Raw genomic sequence first — 25,406 nt, forward strand, 5'->3', positions numbered from 1 at the left:
GCAGGCTCCACTGTTAGTGCACAGCCCAACCACAGCTTAAACCCACAAAACAATGAGAACATGACCTGTGCCAAAACCAAGTCAGACGCTTAACTGACTGAGCCACCCAGGAGCCCCTAGAATGTATTATGCTAAATGAAGTTCAGTCAGAGAAAGATAAGTATCATATGATTTCACTCATATGTGGAACTTAAGAAATAAAACAGATGAACATAGGGGAAGGGAAGCAAAAATAATATAAAAACAGAGAGGGAGGCAAACCATAAGAGACTCTTAAATAGAGAAAAACAACTGAAGGTTGTTGGAGGGGTGTTGGGTGTGGTGATGAGCTAAATGGGTGATGGGCATTAAGGAGGGCGCTTGTTGGGACAAGCATTGGGTGTTATATGTAAGTGATGAATCACTAAATTCTACTCCTGAAACCATTATTATACTCTATGTTAATTAACTTGGATTTAAATAAAAATTAAAAAAATAATAAAGAAAACAACAACAGCAAAACAACAAAAAAATTTAATTCTGATGTAATGTTATATACTATCAGTTCTCAGTATAATGGAAGAATAGGAAGAACAAGCATCATTCATGGTACAAGCATCCATAATTGTCTCACATAGCAAGATTTTCTTAAAGTGATCATAATTCTGTATTATTAAAAACTAAATCAAAGCAACATCCCTGATGCCTTATTTTACTGACCCAGAATTTCAGAGTTGGAGGTTCTCTCAGACCATACAGTATGCTAATCTCCTCACTATACAGGAGAGAAAGCCAAATTGTAGAAAGGACCCAAGTTAGAAAAAATGGGAGGCAATGATGGCAGAGTTTTGAAATTAATTGTCTGGACTTTTGTCTTGACACATACTAGGCACTCAATCAATGTATAATGAATAAATAAAAGAGTAAAAGTGGAATGAATAATCAACATGTAAAATTATAGAAAAATATAATGGGAGTATCTGGGATTAAATTTATAAAGGCAGAAAAATAATGGCTAATCGTAATTTAGGCAACAACAAATGGGCATGACTACTTTGAGGAAAAAACATTTCTTTCCATAAAAAGCAAGAAGTAAATGCTATTACTACTACCATCACCAACATAACATGAAATATTCCATCTTTTTGAGTTTAATTCTATCCTTCATTTTATTCTGGCATCTCAATCTTATCCTCACAGAAAATGTGGCAGGTCATACCATGGAGAAGAATGACTTTGATGGATTGTTAGATAATAGGATTCAAAGTTTTATATAAATCCTTGCTGCTATCTCTAATGTTTAAGTTAACACCCTATTAACTAAATGTCAGCTCAGTGCTATGAAATATTTTTTATATCTATATTTATTTCTCTCTATATGTGAATAAGATCCTACTGCTGTCTTTAAGGAATTTTTAATTTAAAATAGATGAGACTTAAAAGGTGCTCACGTGGAACTTCTATCCCCAAGGGACCTTTAATACCGTTGTTTAATTTGTCCTTGAATATATCTGCTTGGGTTATCTGTCCAAGGATGAACAACACAGAAAATTCTTGCTGGTTTCTCTCTTGAAAGTAGATGTATACTACCAGAGCAACTGGATCTAGGTTTAGCTCTGGAAGTGATGTGTTTTTGGACTTGACCTTCACCTCCAAGGTGAATGATGCTGAGCTTCCAAAGATTCAGAAGATTGTTGATAGATTTTTATCACTTTTGGGATATAAATACTATATGTAGTTTTAAAGTATTATTCTTAAATGTTGCTATTTATTATTTTGGTTGGTTTATTCACATCAATATCTGAATGCTTTTATAATGTACATAATTTTGCATTTATTGTCTGGGTTGTTTGCTTTGCTAATCAATACACTTAAATCAATGGGAATCTTGAAGAATAGAGCATTACTAATTCATTAAGTCAAATATTTAACTTAAAATATTATTATTAAAATTTTTAGTGAAGAGTGAATAATGTTCATTAACATGTTATATCTGTATAAGCAACTATATTTTCATACTGAAATTTCATACTGGGTTAACTTCTATAAAAGATTCTCTCTAGTGGCTAAATTGCTGTGTCATGATAAAGGATAAAAGATCTGTTTACAGGTTTGAGTCTAAGTTTTTGTTATGAAAAATATCAGGAAAACCACTAGACCACTATATTTTTGACTTATGAATAGCTTGAAATGGCCGTTTACCTAATTTAAATGTTTACCTATCTCCAGACAGTAGTATCTTTCATGATTTTCTCTCTGGTTTTGGAAAGGGACATTTTCCTTCACATAACATCTAGGCTATGAAATAATGTTAAAAAAATTACATATGGATTACTGATTCAACCCCCAGAATGCCTTCACATGTTTCTCTCCCTTTATACATTCTTAAAATATATTTTAAAGCTGTGGTCAGTATGAACGATGTGAGAAGCTGCCATTTTCAATAGAGGAATTAAAAAAAATTAATCTATTTGTCTTGGGACTATTTTTTGATATTTAATTCAATACACTGCATATATAGTTTATTAATTTACTCTCAGACTGAGTGTGCTACTTCTATACATCCTGCACAACTGAGTCATATTTTAAATACTCATTTTCCATATACTCCACATTTAATTATATTGTCTTGTGAATGTTCTTTGTTTTCTCATTTTATTTAAATCAGATCTTTGTATATGCAAGTTTTCTTGCATCTTTTCAGATAGAGTTTACATTCCGTCATGAGAGGGATTATAAAGATTTGTTTCTATAAAAAGAGAAGATGCTCAAAAATATTTGATAATAAATGAATAAGTGGGCATTTACTTCCATCAACAAAACTTGGATATGCACGTTGCATAAAAGATTTAGGTATAGAGAAGGGAATCAGGATTCAAAATAAAGAAAAAGTAAGACGAAGAATGAGGACTCAGATTGGGTGGATATCAGATATGCAGAAGAGATCTATTTCTTATTCTGCTCTGTGTTTCTCAGATTTTATTTTAGCACCCACAGCTTGGAAATCAGATAAGCTTTCCTGGGAGTGTAGCCAGAAAATAAATTGGATTTCAGTGATTTATATTTGTTATGGTTGTATAGTGTGTCAGGTGCTGTATGGAACATATATATTACATGAGGATGTCCTTTACGTCTAAAGGTAGTGTTCTGATTTTGCACCTGTATATTGTATTCCTCTCATAAATAAAAAATACATTAATTGTTATTATAACTAGTTTTATACTTTCAATTTTTTTCTATCCTTTGGTAGTTCTGCTAACCTTATTACTGAGTGGGCTAGAACCAATATGGGCAGTGTGTAGCTCATACAAGTATTGGGAGGCTAGTCCTGGCTTTACCACTAACCATTGTAACCGACAATTACCAGAAATGGCAAGTAACTAATAATCTGTGCCTCTGTTAGTGATATGACCTGCCCTTCTGACTTGACCACAGTATTGTGAATATAAACTATGATATAAATCAGAACATGATTTTTTTTTTCCTTTTTAGTAAAAAGTTCTGGTTAAAAACAATGAAAACATTTGTGACTGTGCAGTTATTTCCAAACTTGCCTTTTGTTTGGTCTGTTTTTAGGTAGGAGGAAAAGAGATTCTTTTGGCCTGGAGACCTTGTTCACTGTAACAGGAGATTAGCTGCTGCTCTGAAAAGCAGCACTCCAATTCACAGAAGGCTTGAAGTACAACATTTAGACAGTTCCCAACAAGCCTGTCATCCACGCCTGCCTGTCCTGTTTGGTGACATCCAGTTGCTATGCTTCTCAAAGGGCTCCCCCTGCCTCTGGGATGGCTCGTGGAGACTTGCAAAAATTCAGTTTGTTCAAGTTGTCAGGGAGTTTCATTATGATCCAGAACAGTTGGGCTGGGGTTTCTGGACTACTCTAGTAGAGGCATTTTGGAGCCACAGAGATCGGTGCAACCAATTACATTTTACAGTCATGTGTAAATAGTCAATATTTAGAAAGCATTTCTTTTAGCTCTATGCATTGGTGTCTATTTTAATTGTGTGCATGGGGGGTGAGAAGTGAGAGGGAAAAAATGACAAATAAATTTTTCATTACTAAGTGGGATAGCATCAAACAAGCTCTGGACAGGGCCATGGAATGGTTCAAATAGGCTATGTTAGGCCATATGGAATCATAGTTGGGAGTAAAGTGAAGAATTTGAACTCTAAAGTCTCTGTGTTTTTAGAGTACAAGTGTGATTGCTAAGTATGCCTCCTATTTGATCAAGTTTTTTTGGTTCTTTAATAAAATCAATATTAGTCAGAAACTTTCACTGCCCTGAGATATTAAATTTGCTAGCTTCCTATAAAAGGGAGCTCCTGGCTCTGGTTAGAGTTTTAGCTTCTGGTCTCTACTTTTGACTTACGAGGTCAGCTTATTTTGAATTTTCAAAAAGGCAATTTTAGTGATACAAAGTGGAAACATAGCTTTAGGGTCTAGTTTCCCATTCCCATTATAGATGAGCTGTATCAGGTGAACAGCACAACCATACCCACATTTCTTTGGGGTTCATAGAAGAAATCAGAGGGATGAAAGGGCATAGAAATACGTTTTTACTGCAACCAACTTATTCCATTAATTAGTTTGAAGGTTTAATTTTCATTATGATAATCTTATTGTAGAGTTTTTAAAAAGTGCTAGTCACTGCCTTAATGAGACACTCCATGTTAATTAAATACTGTGAACAACCCATTTTCACCCTCAATAATATAAGGGTATTTCTTAAACAGAGAATCTAGTATTAGAATTTGGCAACAAATCTGTGTTCTTATTATCAAGAGTCAGAAATCAATTAAGCTTTTGTATGACTTATTGCATACTTCAATTTTCTATTTTGAGATGTTCAGAGAGGTTAAGAAATTTGTCCAAGGTCACACAGATAGGGAATGCTATAACTTAAATTAATACCTCCTTCAAAAATTTTTCCCCTGTCTATGAAAACCATAAGGAAAATGTGAAAGTCATCTACGCAGCCAAATAATGCTATGATATTCATTTCACTCACAGCAATATAATTCATGGAGATGAATAACAGATGATTATCATTTCATATAATAAGTAAATCATGCAAATATAAACCCACATGACAAAATATTATAACTAAGCAGGAAAAAAAAGTAAATATAGTATTGGTTTAATGTTTTGGTAAGTTGGATCAATAGTTTTTTTCCCTAAAATCAAATGTCATATATATACATATGTATATGATAAACTCTATATATAATTTATTGAACTTACTTTTTTATTCCATTAAAATATTTCAAAATGCTAATTTACTAAATTTTGGTTTAGAATAATAAAATAATAGTACTGGGGAAAAATTAAAATTCTGTTTAGTTATTTTGTGAATGAGAAAACTGGGACTCTCAGAGATTCAAAGGTGTTCCCCAAATCCTATAGTAGTTAGGCCAAAAGAGTCCTGGGATCCAATTTTTTTGCCCACTGGCTCCTTTTATTTGGTTTCTTACACCTGCCCCACCCCTCTTCATTAATCAGACAGACATTTGAATGCATTACTCAGGATTAATGATTAAAAAAAATTTTTTTAATGTTTATTTATTTTTTAAAAGCGAGAGAGACAGAGTATAAGCAGGGGAGGAACAGAGAGAGAGGGAGACACAGAATCCAAAGCAGGCTCCAGGCTCTGAGCTGTCAGCATGGAGCCCGATGCGGGGCTCGAACTCACGAAGTGCGAGATCATGACCTGAGCCGAAGTCAGATGCCCAACTGACTGAGCCACCCAGGCGTCCCAGGATTAATGTTTTTTAAAGGAAATACAGCCATTACGTAGAGATCTTGCATGTTCGGTTGCAGAAGCTAGCAATGAAGTGAGTCAAATGAATTTTATGGTTTCACAGTACATATAAAAAATATGTTTACACTATACTGTAGTCTATTAAGTGTGTAATAAATAGCATTATGTCTAATAAAACAACGTACATACTTTAATTAAAAATACTTTATTGCTAAAAAATGTTAACCATCATCTGAGCTTTCAGCAAGTCATAATCTTTTTGCTGGTGGAGGGTTTGTCTTGATGTTGCTGGCTGCTGACTGATCAGGGTGGTCATTGCTGAAGGTTGGAGGGGCTGTGGCAATTTCTTAAAATCATACAATAATGAAATCTGCTACATCGACTGACCCCTTTTTATGAACAATTCCTCTATAGCATGCAATGCTGTTTGACAGCATTTTACCAACAGTGGAACTTCTTTCAAAATTGAAGTCAATCCTCTCAAATCCTACCACTGCTTTACAACTAAGTATATGTAGTATTCTAAACCATCTTCACAACATCTTCACCAGGAGTAGATTCCATCTCAAGAAATCACTTTCTCTGCACATCCATAGGAAGCAACTACTCAACTACTCATCTGTTAAAGTTTCATCATGAGATTATAGCAATTCAGTCACATCTTCAGGTTTCACTTTTAATTCTATTTCTCTTGCTGTTTCTACCACATCTGCAGTTACTTCCTTCATGAACTCCTCAAAGTCATCATCTTCTAAACTCCGTTAATGTTGATATTTTGAGATCTTTCCATGAATCACAAATGTTCTTAATGACATCTAGAAAGATGAATTCTTTTCCAGAGGTTTTCAATTTACTTTGCCCAGATCCATTAGAGGAATCACTATCTATGGCAGCTATAGCCTTACAAAATGTATTTCTTAAATAATAAGACTTGAAAGTCAAAATTACTCCTTGATTGCACAACGGATGTTGTGGTAGCAGGCATGAAGAAAACATTAATCTTGTGGTTCATCTCCATCAGAGTTCTTGGGTGTCCAAGCGCATTGTCAATGAGCAGTAATAGTTTGAAAGGAATTTTTTTTCTGAGCAGAAGGTCTCAATAGTGGGCTTAAAATATTCAGTAAGCCATGTTGTAAACAGATGTGCTGTCATCCAGGCTTTGTTGTTTCATTTATAGGAGAGAGGCAGAGTAGATTTAGCATAATTCTTAAGGGCCATAAGATTTTTGGAACGGTCAATGAGCATTGCTTCAACTTAAAGTCACCAGCTGCACTGGCCCCTAATAAGAGAGTCAAGCCTGTGTTTGAAGTTTGAGGCCAGGCAATGACTTCTCTCTAGCTATGAAAGTCCTAGATGACATCTTCTTCCAATAGAAGGCTATTTTGTCTATGATGAAAATCTATTATTTAGTGTATGTAGTCACTTTTATTAACTGTTCTAGCTAGATCTTACGGATAGCTTGCTGTGACTTCTACATCAGTACTTGCTACTTTACCTTGTATTTTCATATTATGGACACGGCTTCTTTCCTTAAACCTCATGAACCAACCTCTGCTAACTTTGAACTTTTCTTCTGCTTCTTCCTTGCCTATCTCAGCCTTCATAGAATTGAGGAGAGTTAGGGCCTTACTGTGAATTAGGTGTTGGCTTAAGGGAACATTGTAGCCAGTTTGATCTTCTATTCATATTGCTCTAACTTGATTTATATCATCAATAAGGCTGTTTTGCTTTCTTATCATTCATGTGTTCACTTGGACTAGCAGTTTTAATTTCCCTTCAAAAACTTTTTCTTTGCATTCACAACTTGGCTAACTGTTTGGTGCAAGAGGTATAGCTTTTGGCCTATCTCAGCTTTTGACACACCCTTCTCAGTAAGTTTAATCATTTCTAGCTTTTCATTTAAAGTGAGAGATGTGTGATCTTTCTTTCACTTGAACACTTAGAGGTCATCCTAGGGTGACTGACTGGCCTAATTTAAATACTGTTGTGTATGTTAGGGAATACAGAGGACAAAGGAGGAGGAGAGAGACAGGGGAATGGTCAGTTGGTGGAGTAGTCAGACCACACACAACATTTATTGATTAAGTTCACTGTCTTATATGAGCATGGTTTGTGGTGCACCAAAACAATTACAATAGTAAGACCAAAGATCACTGATCACACATCACCATAAAAAATATACTAATAATGAAAAAGTTTGAAATATTGTGAGAATTATCAAAATGTGACACAGAGACATGAAGTGAGCAAATGCTGTTGGAAAAATGGCACCACTAGACTTGCTCGATGCAGGATTGCTACAAACCTTCAATTTGTAAAAAGAACAATGCCTGTGAAGTACAATAAAGTGAGGTGCAATAAAATGAGGTATGCCTATAGTTCATTTTCATAATTTAATTTAATTCTATCTGCAAAGTTCCCAGATAAGATGTTCAGTCTATACTGGTCTACGAGAAACTTCAGAAGTTTAAATCAAACTGAATAGATGAATTTAGGCTAATTAAAAGATGAATTAGTTCAGTGATTCATGACTTAATCCAACATGCATTGCTCACTCACCATAAGGAGGCTCTGTGCTAGGCACCAGGATTGAAAAATGAACAAGACACAGCCAAGGGAACTCAGCAGATATTAGGGTGAGGGGAGGTAAGACACAGGTCTGCACAAGCACATGGTGTAAGAAAGCATAGAGGAGGGTATCTACCTCAGTCCTGGCAACTCAGGAAAGACTCACTGTAGGAAATAACCCTTGACCTGAGTTCTGAAGGATGAAGCGGGATTAACCAAGCTGGTGAGATGGTGAGTGTTTTGGTCAGAGAGAACATCATTACAGAAGGCCAGAGACATGGAAGCATAGGTGCAGTTGGGGAAACACCAAAATTTAGCAAGACTAGGGTCCAGAGTGCTCATGGGGAAGCTGTAAATGAGAAGGCCAGAAAGTGGGCCCTTCAAGTCGTATCTTATTCTGGAGGCCAGTGTTTTCACATTTCAGTGTGCACTAAATTCACCTGCACAGTGTTAAAGTGAAAATTCCCAGGCCTTACTCTCATGGAGCCTGATTCGATAGGGCTGCAGTGGGGTCCAAGAATCTGGATTTTAAACAAATATTGTAGATAACAATTCAATCAAAGATTGCATTTGGAAAAACACTGTTACAGATGATGGTGCACCTTGAAAGGACTTTAAATAGAGGAGTGATATGATCAAATCAATGCTGCAGAAAAGATAGTGGTAGAATACATGTGACTCTGAGCAAAAGGACTAGCTGTGGGGCTGGAGGCAGGGGCGGGGGTGGGGGGGCACAGAGTGACTCTTTAGGTAAGGGTGATAAAGTAATCTAAGATGATGGCTGTTAGGATGGAGAGACAGCGCAGGGTAGGAGTGAATTAGGAAGCAAGGGCTAGAACATTTAGATTTGATTCTGGGAGTAAGAAAGAAAGAGGAGTAAGGATGAAGGAGGAAGAGGAGAGAATGGCTCCTGGTTTCTAATTTAGGTAACTGAGTAGATGGTGGTTCTATTAAACAATCTTGGAAAACAAGAGAAGAGGCAGACTTTATGGGAGGTTGTTGGTGGTGATAATACATCCAGTTTGAGACATATTGATTTTGGGTTGGACCAGGTAGAGGTCAGTTAGTGATACTGGTATTTAGTTGGAAAAAAATAACTTGTTTGTAGATATATATTTAAGATGAGCACAGATGCCAGATTAACTATGTTTTCAGCTTAGCTACTTTAACATTTCCTTACTTGCAAACAGGCTGACTATCCATTTCTTAAAAATGGAAGAATTAGTTTAAAAAAGTAAGTAAAATGGCAGAATTATGTACAGTACAAGCTACAGCTAAAATAACTTTTGCCAAACTAGGTGCAAAAGACTGTACTTTAACTCTTCAGACAGAACATTAGTTAATGCTTCCTTTACATAACACAGAACATTTAAATTCTTTTATCATTGATTCTGAAACCAGGGAAAAATTACATGAACGTGCTGGGAGTTGATCCCTGAAAGATTAATTTGAATAAAATCAACTATGAAAGAAATTATGACTTTTATTTTGGTACTTTTAATTTTACATTGAAGTAGTTGATCAATACTATTACATTCTGATTTTTATAATGTTAATTTTGACCTTCTGCTCCTAAAGTAATGGAAAGTTCAAAATCAATTTCAAGAAATCAGGGACTAGTGCCTCCATTTTATTTTTATTTATTTATTTATTTATTTATTTATTTTTTATTTTATTTTATTTTATTTTTTATTTTTATTTATTTATTTATTTTCAATATATGAAATTTATTGTCAAATTGGTTTCCATACAACACCCAGTGCTCATCCCAAAAGGTGCCCTCCTCAATACCCATCACCCACCCTCCCCTCCCTCCCACTCCCCATCAACCCTCAGTTTGTTCTCAGTTTTTAAGAGTCTCTTATGCTTTGCAGTGTCTCCATTTTAAACAGATATTTTAACATCAATTGAGATTAGTAAGAGCTATGTATATTTCCTTCACAGTAATCTTGATCTTGCCATTTAGAAGTTCTCTTTAAACAAAGCTGGAATTTGCTCGTTCCCTGAAAAAATGGATGTCTAAGAGAGGAAGAAAATAAGAGACCTCCCCCAAGTAAACAGTGACTAATTCTTCAATACTGAAGTCACGTATTTTATTTTATTTTATTTTATTTTATTTTATTTTATTTATTTTATTTTATTTTTTTATTATTGTTATTATTTTTTTTTTTGAGAGAGAAAGAGAAAGTGCACGCATGCACATGCAAGCAGTGGAGGGACAGAGAGAGAGGGAAAAAGAATCCCAAGGAGGCTCTGTGTGACAGCACAGAGCCCCATGCAGAGCTCGATCCCATGAACCATGAGATCGTGACCTGAGCCAAAATCAAGAACCTGATGCCCAACTAACTGAGCCACCCAGAAGCCCCTTGAATTTTTTATAAAATAAAAAGTAAAACATAAAAGTTAAATATTTAGGTAAGTGACAGATTTTGGAGGGGGGACATCTTGGCTTAATTTATACACACAACCCAAGATTCTGCTTCTATACATGCAACACAGAGGGATCTACACTGGGCTTCTGAGCTCTGGTGAATCCCACAGCTTCGCTATTTTCCTGGCTTGCTGGGTATTTTGATTCTAGGGAGGCTTTCTGTACAAAAATATGGATGTTTCACAGCTGCCCTGTACTCCACTAGGAGAGTGTACCCCATCACACATAAAGGTACTCTCAAGGTACTAAATAAATATATGCAGATGCTGAATTCAGAGAACTGATAAAGCTGTATGGATTTAGTACCTGTCCTGTATAAATGACAGAAAGAATGCCTCAGAGATTTCTACCCTCCAAGACCATGCAATATTCCAGAAAACTTGCAAAATCTTTTTTTGTACCCTCACTGTTAGTTGAGTCAGTTTGGAATAGGTGAGGTACTGATGTAGAGATGTGACCTGAATTTGCTATGTAGGCTCAAGAAATAGAGTAAAAAAACCAGATAGACCCAAATTTTGGTCTCCCAACTGATTTGATGTAGGGGTTTGGGTGAGGCACTCAAACCTTGTCAGTTGCATTCTCTCTATCAGCATAACAAAGATAAAATATCTATCCTATGCCAACCTCACTAAAGCATTCTAAAGATTAACTTTTACAAGGCTTTCACAAAATGTGACTATTTTAGCAGAGATAATCAGTAGTCTATCATAGCTGAGAGTTCTGCCATATTGAGGATAGCTTTGTAGAAAAATATCTCTTGTCATTTGCAGAATAAGGGTAGGGGAAGAGGTATGGCAGGATCCTCCCAAGCAGTACATCCCTTGAAGAATTAGGGAAGGTTGATCTTTAACTTCATAAGAAATAACAAGTATCTTGATGTTAGCAAAGCCTTTTAATTTATTTTCCAAGATATGGTTATTAGTGAACTGGGGAAATCTGCCCTGACCAACATTCAGAGATGTATTGTATCACTAATTAAGGGCCTGATAAAAATAGAATCCTAGAGCTGGAAGGAAAGCCAGTAATCCTCTAAGCCAACCATCTTCCATAAAGACTAGTAAACCCACATCCAATCTGTGTTTGAATATCTTTGATAAAATAGAGCTCACTTCTTCACCTTTCATCATGCCCCTTCACACAAACACACACACACGCACACACACACACCACAGATTAGAATGTTCGTAGAGGAGACCCTCTTCAGAGTCATACATATGATTGTACATATTGGTTGTACAAGGATGTCTGGATGAGAGGGCACAAGTCAGGTCTGAAATCCAACCCCCTAACTCCACTTTCTAAATCATGTGACTGGGTGTGAGACTGTGTCCTCCAGGAAAAAAGAGAGTCCATGTATTTGGCTCCCCAGGGAAGATCCCTTTTTATAATCTGATCACAAGTGGGACACATATCACTGGCATAGTTATTTCTTCTCTCTTATTAGAGAAGGCTTTGACATGTAATATTTGAATCTTTTTACCCTGTACCTGATGGGAAGAATTGCTCCTACATATCTCTGGCTCCCATGTCAAAATAACTGTGGGAAACATAAGAAGATCTCCATATTCAGACAGTCTTACAAAATTGACATGTCCCTTGGATGACCATTGTGAGTGCAGCTCCTTCCTTGGATCCTTGGAATAATGTGTGTGTATGTGTGTGTGTGTGTGTGTGTGTGTGTGTGTGTGTGTGTGTGTAAATGGGGAGGTGAGGTCTGGAGGTATAAGCAACCTCTTACAACTGGGTGTAAGCAAATGACAGCCTCCTAGGGCAGTTCTAACTCATGTTCTGTCATCTCAGCAGTTTCACAGGTGTGTGTGTTAGCACTATGATCAAAATCTCTGTTGACAACTATCTGAGCTGGTGAAGAGGTGTCTAGAACCTTAGAGGCATGGATTCTAATTCCAAATGACCTTGGTCACTTATAGATATAGTTAGAAACCATTAGGAGAATCTATTACATTTCTAAGTCTGCAGCTCCAGACTGTCCTTAGGCTTTAAAGGGTTTGAACCCATTAAATTGCGTAGACTGCTTTGACAGCAGAGTGTTGGTTAATTACAGTGGCAATCTAATTATAAGGCTTATAAGGTTTCCCTGTAATTGATTCCCTTTCAAGTGTGTGGAAACTTCACTTCATATGCATTCACTCCTGAAAATCATGGGAATAGACCAGATTCTGGGGCTGTGTGTGTCTTAGAATCAGGAAGACTATCCCAATCGCACTTTGGAGTCCTTATTCAGGACAGTAAGGGACTCTTCTCAGTATTTCATTCATTCATTCATTCATTCATTCATCCAGTAAATACTACATTAATAGTATGTACCTAATTCTAATAGTCTCCAGGAATACAAAGATATATTGGATATAGTCGCTGCCACAGATAGGCTTACTAGTTGGGGAGATTGACAGAAACAAGTAATTAAAGCTATATGGTAATTATTTGTATTAGTGATGAATTTAAGATGTTAAGGAAACATTGAGGAGGAGATCGCTAATTCTGCATTGTGTGGGAGAATATGGGAGAACACTGGTGGGGGCACAGAAGAGCACTCACTGAAGAGATAACATTTAAGTGCAATATTGAAGGATGAGTAAATATTCAGTGTACAGAAGGCAAGCGTTTGGGATGGGGAAATGAAAAAGACATTCAGCACAGTGAGAGAACAAGAAAATCAAGCGTCTGCCACTACTGCAGACAACCAATTATGACAGGCACTGCTATGGCAGAACCTCTTCCTTCACACACAATGTATAGAAAACACTTTGCCAGTTCCATAAAAACAAAAGAGCTAATCCTGAGTAAGTCATCACAATGTATGGGTACATTTATTGGTTTAGAGAAGGTACATTATTAGAGCAAGATCACACAGACAATATGTTAGGGAAGCCAGGGTTTGGACTTGGGGCTGTCTGATCCTGGAGCACAAGTATGTTGTGCCTCTTCAGGTATGAGGATTATTAAGTGATGTATGATACATGCCATCAAAAGGCTTTCAGCATACTTTTTTTCCATTTTGAGGAGAGGCAATTAATTCCATCAGGACCTAGCCTTCACTTTCCTCATATATGAAGTGACAAAGTTGTGCTATATGAACTCCAAAGACCTTTATATTTCTAAGCTTCTATTTTCATTTAATCTTGCCTCAAGCTTAAGAACACTTTTTTTTTGTCTTACATATATCTTACTAAAGACTTATATAATAGATTGCATATCAGTAATTAAAGACTCAAATACACAGGGCATTTTTATTAAAATCATCCTTTGAATGAATATGAAACACTAACATGACCAGTTTTCCACATTAAATTCCTGCATATGGAAAAAAATGTTCTTATCACTAAAGTACATGATATGTATTTTAATTCCCTGATTAATTACTAAATTCTTCACAGAGCTCTTCCCAATTTTTCAAAAAGAATAGGAGTGAGCAGTAGATGGACATTGATGGATGATGGAGGGATCATTCTGTTTTTCTTTGCTGCATGATTTAATAAACCAATATATTCTAGTTTAACTGTATTCTATAGGCCTGCATGTAATAGCAGGCAGCACCCAACAAAAGCTTAAAGAAAATTATTTTCTTTTAACTATTCTCCCTGAAGGCAGACTGGACTTTAGTCAAGTCAATATAGAGAGGCATCTATTTTACTTTCAAGCAATATCTATAACATGTAATAGTGGGCATTGACTTTTCTTTTTAACTTTCCCAAATAAACTCTGTATTTGGAAAATCGCCTACCTTTGGAGTCTTGGTGGTAAGCAGATATGCACTTTTCCAAACTACCTTGTAAATAGGGTACAGATGTGTGATTCAGCTCCACCAACCAGCCACATCTGTCCCCACTTTGAATTGGGATTTTCGGGGCACACAGAAGCAGTCACAGTAGAGAATTCATCCTGGAAATGGGTGGGGGAGCAGCTGAAGATCCAACAGGGGTTTCCATGGGAGCAGCAGCAGTGAGGAGCGGCTGAACCAGTGCCCAAGTCTAGGGTATAAGGGTGCAAACTGAGGTTTCTTTTCTGTGAGGACAGCAGTGGGGTCTGCACTAGCCTGGTTTGAGGTTTGACTGAGGCTGTGCCCTGCCTGATGCCTGGTCTCTCCATCCCAAGCCTAGTTCTAGAAGTCTGTGAGTGCCCCAATGTACTAAAAAAAAACACTTTTAGAAACTTTTTATTTTGAAAAAATATCTAGCTGCAAAAAAACTGCATGTATAGAACAATGGACTTCCATAACACCCTTTCCCCAGATTTACCAATTCTTAACATTTCCTATATTTTTCTTTCTCTTTCTCTGTTTCTCTCTCTCCCACTCTCTTTATGTAATTATATTATACATAGTATTATTTACATTATTCTAAATCACTTTAGAGTAGGTTATATACACTACGCCCCTTTACCTCCTTATATTGCAGCATGTATTTCCTAAAAACAAGGGTATTCTCTTACTCAGCCACAGTTTAGTTATCAAATTCAGGAAATGTAACACTAATATTAATCTAATCTCCAGTCTATATTCATATTTCAATTATGCCAACAGTGTGCTCTATAACAATTTTCTTTCCCAGTCCACGATCCAACAGAGGATCATATATTGCATTTACTTGTCATATCTCTTAAGTCTTCTTTTAATGTGTAAATATATCAGTTTTTCCTTGTTTTTCAAGATATTGACACATTAGAAAAAATAATCTGTTTATTTTATAGAATATCCCTCATTTGGGGTTTGTCTGAGATTTTCTCATGATTAGATTCAAGTTGCTAATTCTTAGCAGTAATATTATATGAGTGATATTGTGTCCTTCTCAGGGCATCACATCCAGAGATAATATGCAGATGATTACCATGTTGGTGATGTTGATTTTGATTACTTAGTTAGGATGTTGTCCAATTTCTTCACTGAAAAGTTATTATATTTTTCTCTTGTAATTTAGATGGTTGATATTTTGATGTTATATAAATGTCCTGTTTCTCCTTGAACTGCCCCCTTCTCAGCTCCGATTCAGCATCCATTTATCATTCTTGCTTGAATCAATTTTTACTATGAGGATTGCAAAATGGTGCTATTTTGATTTTCATCATTCCTCCTATGTTTATTAATTGTCAATATATACTTTTCATAAATCCCCTTTCTGCTTAAATGAGCCAGAGTTGGTTTCCAATGCTTATAGCTAAGAACCCCAAGGCCGATTAACTTGTATATTTAGGCAGCTAGTTCCAAGAACCTATCAAACCACCAAGACTCCAACCAGTTTACTCAAATGGTCAATCAAGTCAGTCCAAGGAGAAACACCTTTAACAAATGATACAACTTTTCACCGTGCCTCATTCCACCTTTAAAACACATGCACAGATCAGACTTTCTTCCACTGCCAACCAAATGACTACCAAACTGAATATATAAAATATCAAATAGACTAAAACTGAAAAGCAGAAAAATATCAATTTTTGTGACTAAATGCTAAACACCAAGATATTTGGGGATATTGAGCAGTTTATTATACTGTTTATTTTTCACTTAGATTTTTTTTGCTTGTAATAAATATCAAAATAAAGAAAAATAGTTTAATGGAAATAGCACACTGGGGGAAGGCAGCTTTCCCTCAAGTGCTAGCTCTGCTAACTTGTGTGGGACTTTGTGAGCAATTTTTTTTACTTTTCTGAACCTTAATTTCATCATCTGTGAAATGAGATGGTTGAACACAACACTTTCAAGAGTCTTTCAAACTCAGGATTTTATGACCCCAAAACTGAACATGAGTGCAATTGTTGGAGACATAAGGAACTGTTAACCTAGAATATTCTAATGAGGACATTTGGATCCAAGATTATTCTGGTATAAAGATTAGCAACTGTGAGATAACTCCCAAGTTATTCAGAGAATAGAAACATCAAAACAATTTGGAGAACAATTTAGTCTAGAGATCGTAAAGCTGTCTGAATAGATGTCTTTCCCAAGAGTTAAACAGTCTCACAGGCTTGGCATTGGTCAGGTCACATCTTGAGTAGTGTATCTTGCTCAGAGGGCCATACTTTCGTGGAGCCATTAAAACATCAAAAATGTCATCATGAAAAATTATTGAGTGAACTGGGTTGTTTATCTTGGAGAAGAAAAGATTTAATGGGATGAGGACATGATAATTCTCTAGCTACTTGAAGGTTTGTTTTATGCAGGTGGAATATAATAGGTTTTTTGTGTTTTCTCCAGACAGAAAAACTACAACCAACTGGGTGGAGGTTATGATACTGATATAAGGAGGAAACTCTCTTCAAATATAATTGTGATAGTTGCTTTTATCAGCCCCTCTGTCAGGGACACCATCATGTCTCTGTGATCTCAGAAAGCTACCCAAGAATCAAGCTTTTTGCTAGGGTCTCAGTGCAACAAATCAGGCCTTGTTCTCCATGTAAATGTTTTCAGATAAGTGCTTTTCAAACATCAAAAAAAAAATATATATATACACACACATACATATATATGTGTATGTATGTATATATACATACATATATATACATATATACACACATATATATACATACATCTATATATCAATCACTGGGTATCTTGAGGAATTTCATTTCTGATTCAGTAGGTCTGGGGTGGGAACTGAGATTCTGCATTTCCAACAAACTCCCAAGTGTTTCATGTGCACATAATCACCTGCCCAATCAGATGTTACATTCCCATGTGACCAAAGGATATTATTCAGTATAAGCATGCATGTTACAGTTAACACCCATGTGAAAGGAGGTAAAAAGATGTTTCACAATTCCAGCAGCTTCGTCTTCTCATGATGTTTAAATGTTTTCCTGTCTCTTTTTTCCTTAAAGAGCTTCCATATTTTCTGACCTTTACTACTTTTGATCATTTTGCCTACTGGCATGGCTCTGTCTACTTCTAGGTAGCCATGAATTAATCCCCCAGCATATCATGAATTTTGATTATTTTAGATCATTACTTCGACTATAACTATTTTTGGCACGACACACAGACATGCACACACAAACACATATACCATCTTATGGTGCTTTTTATTGGATTTTTTCCCACAAGGCATAATGGCCTAGGAACAGAAGCTTGTGTGTGCGCAGGGACCCATGCCTACCTTCAGCTCTCTTCCCTTCGTTCTAGGCTTTGTCCATCTCCAAACAGGCATCTCACTCAGTAGCAACTGGGTAATGTATCCAGGGTCTTTTTATTATCACAGGAATTTTCATTTCACCCTGATACAATACCAGTTTTAACCCTCAAGACCATACAGAACAATTCTAGCCTCTTCCTGCATAATGATTCTTCAAGCATTTTTATAGAGTCATCGCGGTCTCTTTGAGTCTTTACTTTTCAAACTAAACATCTCCAGTTCCTTCAATAATTAATCATATAAAATGGTTTGAATTCCTCTACCATACCAGTTGCTTTAAAAAATACACAAATTTTAAGAGGGTGTGTGAAAGTGGGAATTTTGTGGTTACCTAGGTAGATTTCTGGCATTACAACACCAATCATCTCTTGGAATCTTCATGACTTTATAGATCACCATATGGCATTCTATTTGGAAAAAAAATTTTTTTCACTACACCAAGTCCCACTTGCAGGGTTTTCCTGTTGTTGTTGTTTTTATTGTTTTTCAGAGGAATCTATGCATGAGCAGGGATTTGGGGGAGTTCTGTAAGCACCTTCAATGCAAATTCTCCCACTTGGCTCAGGTTCCCCCCATTTCAGAGCTGCTGGCAAGCTTCTATGTGTTACTCTTGAATGAAATGGTGGATAACTAGCCTCTTCCTCTCTAAATGAGCTCACTTTTTTTTCATCTGTGCAATCTCTAACAGTGATTGCCTAAAAATTATACATAGGAATGATCATTTTAGTAAAATTTCACACGGAGAATAATAATGGTCATTTATCTAATGGAGTTTCAATAGAAGTAGTATACTGGCACTTATAAAGATCAGTCAAAAATGACATACTAAGACAACACTGGCAGTGTGTTATATTATACTCTGAGGTCTCAACACTCAGCAATGATCTGGATATTTAACCAATAGGGTATTAACTATCTTCCTGTATAATATGCTAATATATAAAACACAAAAATCTTTCTGAATAGAATGGGGAAAGAAGTTTTCAATTTGGTTTCCTTAGTAAAGGAGCTGGCACATGGAAGAGGGGTGGAAATGGGTGAGGTGGAGATGAAGGAAGGGGTCATTAACAGAAATGTAACCCTTAATTCATAGCACTCTGGTCTTGGTACCTGATACGTGGGTTACATGCTGTAGTAAATAAATTCGTAATTATAAAAAGGTGATACATTTTCAGAAACTTGGCAACCCCATTTCCTCTATCAGTGTATTTGAAATTATAGCATGTTTAGATGCCACAAAATACTCAGATTGGACTTAAGTCTCTTAATAAGGAAACATTAAAGTGGGAGCTTACCTTCACTTGTAATGCAGGAAATGCACACTAGTTATTCCATGGGTGCATCAAGAAGTTAATTCTAGAATATAAAACCTTTAAACAGCTCTAGCTTATGCCTGTGTTGGCAACATGTGATCTCAATGAAAAGTGTGAAAAAGGAGACTGCCAGATGTTTTGACTACATGATACATCACACCTTAATGTTTCCTAGGTTGGCTGTAGTAATACTAGAGATTCAAGATTTTAAAATTAACAAGTTCTCTTCTAACTTTTTCTTAGTCTTTACTTTAAAAATGTGTTATAATCAAAACATTCATGTGCTGGAGGTTTCTTCCTTAAAACATGTGTTTTTAGGAAGAATGTTTATAAACCATAAACAAAATCTCAGAAGAACATATTGTGTGTCTTTTAGTAAGTGTATTATATAAACTGTTGGCCAGTATGACTGGGGAATGATGTTTTCAGGTTAATCAATATTATACCATAAGTATAATTTTAAGAGTTAGAAGCTCACTATTACTCCCATATCAAGCATGATTTGCTATAAATATATCAGAAAGCACTTCAACATCTTGCTGGAGCTTGTGTCATAATTTGAGCATGAGCCCCACTGTAAATGTATTTCCTTCAGCAGAATTCTAGTTAATACTATTTCAGACTATACACTCATTCAATAAGTGAGTATTAATGCTGATTATCATTCATAGGAAGACCTTGAGGAGGTTGGGCAGGTGCCATTTGAGATGGGGGAAAGGGAAAGGCAGCAGCTACATCTGACCAAAACAACCAACCCCAGTCTCAGGTCAGCATTGCCTCATTTTCTTTAAAACATCCCCTCCAGCAAGCTAATCTTCAAAGATTCTCCTCTGAAAATGCAAATACCACTGCAGGGTGTGTGTATGTGTATATGTGGTGTATTAGTATTAATTATATCTTTGTTAGCAAAAGGTTGATAAAGGAAATGACATAGGATAGAAAATGGTGGCATCAAGGAAGAGAAAATGGATCTTCTAGAGAAGTGGAAATACCCATGACAAATATTACTTAGTTTACAGTTTTGCTTGAGGGTCTCAATTATGACAAACTACTATTACAGATGTTGAAATAACATTTTATAATCTTATCTTGGATTGGCTTCTTATATTTGTTGTTTCTAGTGAAACTAAATGAATCTCCTGTGGCCAGATCTACTTTATTAGCATAATTCATGTTACCCAACCTGTTACCCTTCATGAAGATTTTTTTTTAAAGCTAAGTAATGTCAAAAATAAATACAAACACAAAACTCCTTTGGGGAAAACAAATAAAACGGCTACTTTAGAGCTGTTAATAATCTTACAATTATTGTCACTTAAATTTTCTTTAGTTAATGTCTTGTGAAGCCAGAGGACGTGGAATGTTTCCTTAGCCAGCTTAAGTAAATAAAAAAAAAGTCTGGTTTAGAAGGCTCATAATGAAGATCAGTTACAATTACAATTAGATTTTTTATTTGACTGCCTTCTGAAATAATTTTCTTTTATAACAAAAGCATTACTGAGGATGCTTCATTAAAAAAAAAAACAAACCCTCAGTTCAAAATTGAAATTACATTGGTCTATATTTATACCTTCCCAGAAAAAAAAGTTTGGCTAAGGAAATATTCAGAGACATGTAATTATTTTGCTCTAATTGGCACTGTTAATTCACATGCACATGTACAAATAAGCATTGCAGTACAGAGCATACAGAGGTATTGAAAGGATTAAGACTGAAGGGTATCTAATAGGAATAAAGAGTTTGGTCTGAACTGATTCTAAAATATATTTAGAATTGGCCCTCTTGGTCAAAAGGAAAAAAAAAAGTAAATCTAAAACAGTCACTAAGGAAACGAGCTTTGCTTAAGTTGCTTGGGTGATAAATTCCCCTTGGAAATAACTAGTGAGGCAGTTGGAAAACAGTGCAACTCTAGGGCCCTGCTCCTAAGAAATATACCTGTGGCATTTACTATGAAACCAAGAAATATATGCTGCCATGCTCTGCTTTATCTATCTACAATGGATGTCAACTTTTATCTTCAAAGGTGCTAGCAGAGTATGCTTTTGAAAGCCTGTGGCTTCTAAAATGAATTCAGGTTCTATGGTAAACTGGAAAATTAGCTATATGTGAAAGACTTAATAGATTTTATTTACAAAATCATTTAGTTGTAAAAACAAAGGCACTCCAGGAGTTTTTAAATTAAACTATTTTTTAAGGCTTCTTGTGAATACCTTCCCCACTCAAGACTGCCTATTTACAAACATTTTATTTTAGAATCTCTACAGAAAAGAGAAGAATTAGAAGGCACAGCAAATGATTGCAAATGTTTTTTTTTCACTCTCATTTTAAGATGTCAGCCAAGTAACACCAGTGTTTCAAATGAACTCCAAAGTTGGCAGAAGTGTTAGTAAATCTACTCATTCCTAGTCCAATTTACCAAATAAATATTCAGATTTTTAATCACAAATTAAAAAATTAAAAATTAAAATTTTGGAGTGTTTGGGCTAAATGTCTGCTCCTTTGTGATTACCATCAGGGACACACAGAAAGATGGTGCTATCTCTGATAAGGAAGGCTTCTTTATTTACCCTGAATATATCAGCACAATGGAGATTTTGTCTACAGGCTCAATACTATTCTCTGGGAATGAGACTGGCCTTTTCAAATGTAAGCAAATATTATAAATCAGGTTGTAATAGGCATTAATTCTGGGGAAGAGGAAATCCCACTCAGATGATCATATATATCATTTAATAGCTACTACACTATTAAAGCCATAGAAGCTTTATATTTAACATTAATGGTCAATAGCAAATAGGGAAAAAAAGTATTGTGCTCTGAAATTTTGGCAAGCATATTGATTACAGTCTTTATTTAGTAATGTTTTCAAGTTAAGCTTGGCAGCAAAGATTTGTGAGTTTTACTGCAAGCCATCATATTTGCTGTTACAGTAGTGCACAAGCAAAAAAAAAAAACAAAACGTGAAGTTGGGAGCATGTGCAGAATCTTACATATTGTTTATTCTTCCAAAGTAAAATGAAACCCTCAGACATTGTTCTAGGTGATTCAAGTTTCACTAACATCCTCCCTTGAAATATTCAGAAAACTGGGTTAGAATTGTTTTTGGGTGCCTGGATTTACCAGACTGTTGCTTCAATTCTTCATTCACAAAAACATATTTTAAACAACAAAAAAATAATGTGAAAAGTTTCTGTAAATTCCCCAAGTAACCAATTGTGAATTTTGTGTGAATGAGCAATTTTCTGAAGATTGACACTATTCAGTAAAACCTTCCTATTTTACTCCAGTGAAGAAACTGCTTAGGGATAATAAATAGATAATATAGAAAATTGTAAGTATCATTCTTAGGGACATATGAAACATAAAACTATAGTAATGATCCTTTGTTAATTTTTTCAGCAGTCTGAATTCAACATTTCTGAATGTTTGAATGCTCCTTTGTTGTTAAACTTTCCAATTAACGTAGCTTTAATAAGAAACATGTAGACCATATCTATTATATATACTTAGAAATATACTTCAGTGACTAATTATTGTCCATCAACTGTGATAGAATTCCATTAATAATTTTCAAACAGGATGTCAGTAATATGGGAAATGGTTTTGGAATTCTGATAGTGCTGATTCAGAAATCTTACAAAACTTATGACACTGATTATACCATTTTATATAAAAATAAATTACAGTCTAAGAGAATTTCCCCACAGACTTAGAAATTAAATATTTGGTAATACTAAATTATGAATGCAATAACATATCTACCTATTTTCAATTGCTCCAAAGACACAGAAGCAACATCGTCAATATTCACACATGTTACACTAGTGTGAAGATACCACATATGATGACTATATTTGACCATCTTTGGAATGGAAAGGAACTCCAAACATCAAACCTGATGACTAAAGCATTTAGAACAGCAAAAAGAGCTCAGTTCATACTTTAGGAAGCTGAGTTAGTATTTTTTTTCCCCAAAGTGTACAGCTGCCTTTGTAAGGAAGAACCAACCATGTGAATGAGAACTGAAGTCAAGGTTAAAATAATTTTTCCCAAGAGAGTAGAGTGCATCAGAGAGAAGCAGAGGCTCAGCTCAGATGAGCATTAACAACCAGAGGCAGCATCTTCCCTGAAAAACATTAGAGTCTCTTGGACATATGTTTGAAATTCATCCTCCCAAGTCATCCTGTGACTGTAGAGATAGGTGACAATGTCCCACTCTCTGAAGGGGGAAAATAGAGCACAAACCATTTAAAAAATTATCACTTTAAAAAATTATACAAAAGTGGCAAAGTGTTCTGTCAAGAAACCTTTGCAGATGGTAAAGGAAAAGCTTTGTCTTTCTATTATTGTTTGCCCTTCAGTTGACATACATGCCGAGTTGCATCAATAGAGGATTACAACGGAAACACAGTCATCTCCAGGTTTCCTCTGTTTGGATTCCTTGATCTTGTTTAAAGAAACAGGCTCAGGGAATGCACAGAAAACAAACTTCCCCAATCGAAGTTCCGAGGTCGTTCCTCCCTTTCTCCCACCCTCAGAAACCTGTCTAGTTTACTGGACAGAAATGTCATGGTCATGTTGCACCACTTCACTTGTTGAACTGTGTGAAGGCAGCGCCTGACCACAATAACTTAGTGAGCCACCTTGCTCTTAAATTAGCCCCCCAAGATTTCTTTCCAGTTCGGTGGAAATGTCTTACCTGCATGTGTCCCTGGTACATTCTGCTTCGGCTTCTTTAGGGCTCCCTGAGGCCGCCGGATGCTTTCCCTCGTGTTTACTTGCACACCAACAGAGGGGAGAAGACGGCGTGCACAGTGTGTTCTCAGACGGTGCCCCTGAGCCGGGTGGAAGGCTCCAGGTAGCCCGGCCACTGTGGCCCCCTGGCCGCTCTGTAGGCTGCAGGGAACTGTTCTCCGCTCGGGGTGCTGAAAGCGGACACAGGAGAGCGCGCGGAGGAGATGAGGAGCCCAGGCAGCCAAGCTCACCCGCAGGCTCAGGTCCTGCTTCGCCGGGCGTTTCTAAAACTCACTCCGCCACCGAACTCTCTCGCTTCCTGCCGGGCTGCCTCATGTCTCTCTATCTTCGTCACGAACCCCCTTCTCCTCCCAACCCTGACGTGAGCGCCCACACCAGCCGCCGCAGCAGCTGCCGAGCGGGGCGCGCGCCGCCCTCCCGGCCGCGTCTCTGCCGAGAGGCCGCGGGGCCGGGCACGCGCGCGCGTTCCCGGCGGGCCCGTGAGAGGCCCGAAGGCGGTGCATGCACGCGGCCGGCAAAGTGCCCGTGAGTGGTGGTCGCGCAAGGCGTTCAGGTGCGGCGGCCGCATGCACAGAGATTCCGGCACAGTAGATGGTCAGATGTAAGAAAAGTGGGAGGAAAATGCATGGTGTCTCCAGGGCCATCCATACCGACTGAGCCTGTCATCGCACAGACATAATGGGCTGAGCGTGGGGGTTTCCGAAGAGTTTACTTCTGTTCTTTTATTTTTTTTTTAATTTTTTAATGTTTATTCATTTTTGAGAGAGAGAGCGAGAGAGAGCGAAAGAGCGAACAGGGGAGGAGTATAGAGAGAGGGAGACAGAATCCGAGGCAGGTTCCAGGCTCCCAGCTGTCAGCACAGAGCTCCATGCGGGAGTCCAACTCACGGTCCTCAGATCATGACCTGAGCCCATGTCGGAGGCTTAACCAACTGAGACACCAGGTGTCCCTGAGTTCACTTCTGTTCTGATTTAGCTATCACAAGTTACCTCCCTATCATTGAGTGAATAAAGACTCGCACCCTCAATTCATTTTTGAGCACCCTATTTAAAATTCCAACCCCAGTCCCTAGAGGGGGGGTTTGTCCATGATTTGTTTTTTTCCCTAGCACTTAACATCATCTGATATCCCACGTATTTTACATATTTTATTTATTGTCTGTCTCTCTCTATGCAATGTTATTTCCATGCGATCAGAGAGGAGTGTATCTGCTTTTGCACGGATGTATCAGCACAATATACCTCCTGCCACATGATTGGTACTTTAAAAATATTTGTTGAATGAATGGATCTTTAGTATGTAATATACAGGTAGAGTGCATTTAGATATATCTCAAGTTAAAGACACTGGATAGTTTTATGTAGCTTCTACATTATAAATATATATACAATATATACATGTGCATATATGTATATGTATATGTATATGTATATGTATATGTGTATGTATACTGTGACTA

General features: G+C 36.7%; 1 protein-coding gene across 1 annotated transcript in view; it reads right to left on the minus strand.

Annotated features, from left to right (window-relative positions):
* The window catches only part of PEX5L (peroxisomal biogenesis factor 5 like), a 223,991-nt gene extending 199,682 nt beyond the window's left edge, over nucleotides 1-24,309 (minus strand). Inside the window, exon 1 of the mRNA XM_030329908.1 lies at nucleotides 23,892-24,309. Coding sequence (XP_030185768.1) covers nucleotides 23,892-23,912 — 21 coding nt within the window. The 5' untranslated portion in view covers nucleotides 23,913-24,309. The remainder of the gene's footprint in view (nucleotides 1-23,891) is intronic.
* Between the last annotated feature and the right edge of the window lie 1,097 nt (nucleotides 24,310-25,406).

The sequence above is a fragment of the Lynx canadensis genome, chromosome C2 (genome assembly GCF_007474595.2).
Source record: "Lynx canadensis isolate LIC74 chromosome C2, mLynCan4.pri.v2, whole genome shotgun sequence".
Classification (NCBI taxonomy): Eukaryota; Metazoa; Chordata; class Mammalia; order Carnivora; family Felidae; genus Lynx; species Lynx canadensis.